General features: G+C 47.7%; 1 protein-coding gene across 4 annotated transcripts in view; it reads right to left on the bottom strand.

The window, feature by feature from the left end:
* The window catches only part of PRKCE (protein kinase C, epsilon), a 546168-nt gene that overhangs the window by 198621 nt on the left and 344055 nt on the right, over nt 1-3492 (bottom strand). For all 4 annotated transcript variants that reach the window (XM_010838628.1, XM_010838627.1, XM_010838630.1 and 1 more), the window contains one exon: nt 126-285. In XM_010838628.1, the coding sequence (XP_010836930.1) occupies nt 126-285 (160 nt within the window). The remainder of the gene's footprint in view (nt 1-125; nt 286-3492) is intronic.

The raw sequence follows: 3492 nt of genomic DNA, 5'->3' as shown, positions 1-3492 counted from the left end.
AGTCAGATAAAGAATTAAAGCACATAAGCATTTTTTACATAAAGTGTCCAATCTCCTGACCCATTCCCCCCACCTCTCGCTGCCGAGAAGTCTAACTGAGAGGTTTCCGGAAGAGAGGACCTTACCAGATGAAATCTCGGCAGTGGGAGCAGTAGGTGGGCTGCCGAAGGTACGTAGCCATGAACTTGTGGCCGTTGACCTGGTGGACCCTGCGCCTGACAGCCCCCTGCCGCTTCCTGGGCCGCATGCGCTCCCGAAACACACGTTCTTCATTGTCTTTAGGGGCTGAGGAGGGACAAGAGCACAGAAGAAAATACAGTCTGGGTTAGCATCCCTTGAAAATAACCTTCCGTGGGAAAGCTACTCCAGCCCGGGAGATCTGGAGGTTGTGTGGGGGCAGCCTCCGCTGGTGGAGGAATTCAGGGGTCTAAAGAGCCTCACTACTTGCTCCAGCGAGTACGCACCACGTGACTGCAAGGCCCAGACTGTGCACTTTCCCACAACAGCTGCATTCAGCATCCATCCCAACCCTACTCCTGCTCCAGGTGTGGCCGCTTTACTCCTCCCCACACCCACTACATGTTGCAAGGGTGTGGGGTCGGAGGCTCAGGTTCAAATCTACTGAACCTCCTGAGAAGGGACCTAGGACTGCTTGTGTTCCTCATCTGGAGCCTCTGCAGGCACTGTCCTCTGTCAGTGGGGATGATGGTGATGGCCCTAAGGCGTGTGGCTTGGAGTCAACGGCGTGACTTCCCTCCCCACCCAGATGCCAAGCTCAGAGAAGTAGCTGCCTAATAAACTTGACTTTTCTTCCTCTTCCCTCTTACCTAGAGTAAAGCAAAAAAGAAAAAAAAGCCTTTCCCTAAAGGTTAAAAGGAGAGGGAAATAGAACACTGTGAAAGCAGACAGTTTCCAGAAGGTTCAAGACCCACCACCATGGGCTTTAAGACCTACTGGAGACAGAAAGATCTTCCCCACTTCTTCCTTCCCTCCCTTTCAAAGACTGTCCCAAACCTAAGAACACCCTGCAAAGGGACAATAAAAATAATAATGACCATTAAGTACTGAATGTGCCACCACACATCCCAATATATACATTAATGCCCTAATCCCCAATGTGATAGTTGGGGGACCTTTAGGAGGTAATAAAGATTAAATGTAGGCATGAGGGTGTATCCGCATAATGGGATTAGTGCTCTTATAAGAAGAGGAAAAGACCTGAGCCCGCCTGCTCTCTGCCATGAGAGGGTACAACGAGAAGGTGGTTGTAAACCAGCCAAGCAGAGAATCCTCACCAGAACACCGAGATCTTGATTTCAAACTTTCAGCCTCCAGAACTGTGAAAAGTAACTTTCTGCTGTCTAAGCCTGTATTCTATGGTATTTTGTTAAAGCCTGAGCAGACTAACACAGTGACAATACTAGCTGACGTCTGTCAAGGGCTTACACTCTGGTAAGTGTTAGTCACTCAGTTGTGTCCAACTCTTTGTGACCCCACAGACTGTAGCCCACCAGGCTCCTTTGTCCATGGGATTCTCCAGGCAAGAATACTGGAGGGGATTGCTACTTCCTTCTCCAGGGGATCTTCCTGACCCAGAGATCAAACCTGGGTTTCCCGCATTGCAGGCAGATTCTTTGCCATCTGAGCCACCTTAGCTATGCACTCTGGTAGGTGCCATGCTAAATGCATTATGTGTGATAACTCATTGAAGCATCACAACCCCAGCTGAAGGGTACTGCTATTACCCCCATTTCTTGGATTTGCAAACTGAAGAATGAAGAGCTCAAGTAACCTTTTCTGTTAATACAGCTATCTAGTGGTAGAGCCCTAGAGAGGGGAATGGCAATCCACTCCAGTGTTCTTGTCTGGAGAATTCCATGGACAGAGAAGCCTGGCAGGCTATAGTTTGTGGGGTCGCAAAGAGTCGGACACGACTGAGTGACTAACACACACAGTGGTAGAGCCCAGATTCTATGCCAGAGAGGGAGAGAGAGGTCCCTGCTCCGCTGGCCACCTGTTGCTCCGAGGGGCAGTCCACTCTGCCTACAGCAAGTCTCCAAAGCTTTTACCTGGTGGCTCTCATTAGGGAAGAGCTGGGCTGCCTGAGGCTTCCCCTAGCACAGAGAAGGCAGGCTAAGGGTCTCCTGCCAGGCTCTTGACACTCTCAAGCAGCCCTGGAAGGTGGGTAAAAATACACTGGGAAGGCTCCATCCCCCAACAAGCCCCCTTGCACCAGCCAGCACCCATCTCCCCAGCCTAACAGTGTCAGTCCTGAGGGGAGTCAACTTCGCCCCTCGTGGACCTCTCTGAACACAAGGTTCCCTGCAGCGGTGGTCACATGTGTCAGTCAAACATCTGTTTAATCCAAGAGCATCTTGTCAGTCCAGAGAAGGTAGGGTGGGCAGAACATCAAACTGAAGGAGGAAAAGAACAATGCGGAGCAAACGTCCAGCATGTGCTTTCAGAGGGAAGCAGCCTCCAAGCAAATGTGCAGAACTGCTGACTGGAGGCTGCTCACAGGGCTCCCAGGCTGTGTTCTCAGGACTGCCCCTGGATGACCCAGAAGGGGGTCTTCCTGTGGACCTCCTGCTTCATACCCCCCAACCTGAAGGGGTTTCCTTTTTAACTGGTGCCTATTGTTTCACAAAGTCTCTGACACTGATTACCTTCTGGGTATAGAAAGCCCACACCACCTCCTACTTTCTACAACCTACGGGGTAAGACCCAGATGAGCAAATTCTCAAGGAAAGGTCCTGCTTCTAATTAGAGATGCCTGCATATGCACACGCATGCATAAATATGACAATCATCACTCAGTTGTGAAATTAGAGGTGACTTTCATTTCTGCTTCATACTTTTCAGTATATTTAGAAAATTCTATTTTTAGAAGCTGGAAAAATGTGGTATTTAAAAAAACAAATCTTTTCAATAGTCCTTAGTTGCTACAAACCTGATGGACAAAAAATCCAAACTCCCCAAACTCAGCCTTGGGGTAGCTCAGGCCAGGGGAGCGGAATTCTCTTTGTACAAAAGCATCCGTCAAATTCTTTCACAGAAGGTGTTACCATGGAATACATATCAACAGTACGCTCTAATGCATTTAAAATGCAATTTGATTTACAAAGTCCTCAGATTTTATAGTCATCTTGATTCTGGACATTGTGTTTTCAGTCAAAATGGTGAGGACTTTAATCTAGTTTTCTCAAAGAAGTGCTGCCATATGGGGGGTTATAGGGGTCCCCGAGGGCCTTATTTCTCAACTTTTTATAGAAATGACCACAGTAACCAAACTGGACATTCTAAACTGTGTTTAACTGATTTAATAGATAAATGCAGCACCCAGTTAATTTAACTCCACTTGCTTTTTTAAAATTTACTTATTCTTTAATTAAAGAATAATTGCTTTACAAAATTGTGTTGGTTTCTGCCAAACCCCACTTACTTTTGAAAACCTGTTTGTGGGCTGCACTGATGCTGTGAGAAAAGCTGTAT

This window comes from Bison bison, unplaced genomic scaffold (assembly GCF_000754665.1).
Source record: "Bison bison bison isolate TAMUID 2011002044 unplaced genomic scaffold, Bison_UMD1.0 scf7180017864101, whole genome shotgun sequence".
NCBI lineage: Eukaryota > Metazoa > Chordata > Mammalia > Artiodactyla > Bovidae > Bison > Bison bison.
The sequence above is the reverse complement of the archived record's forward strand: the minus strand, read 5'-3'. Positions and strand labels throughout refer to the sequence as shown.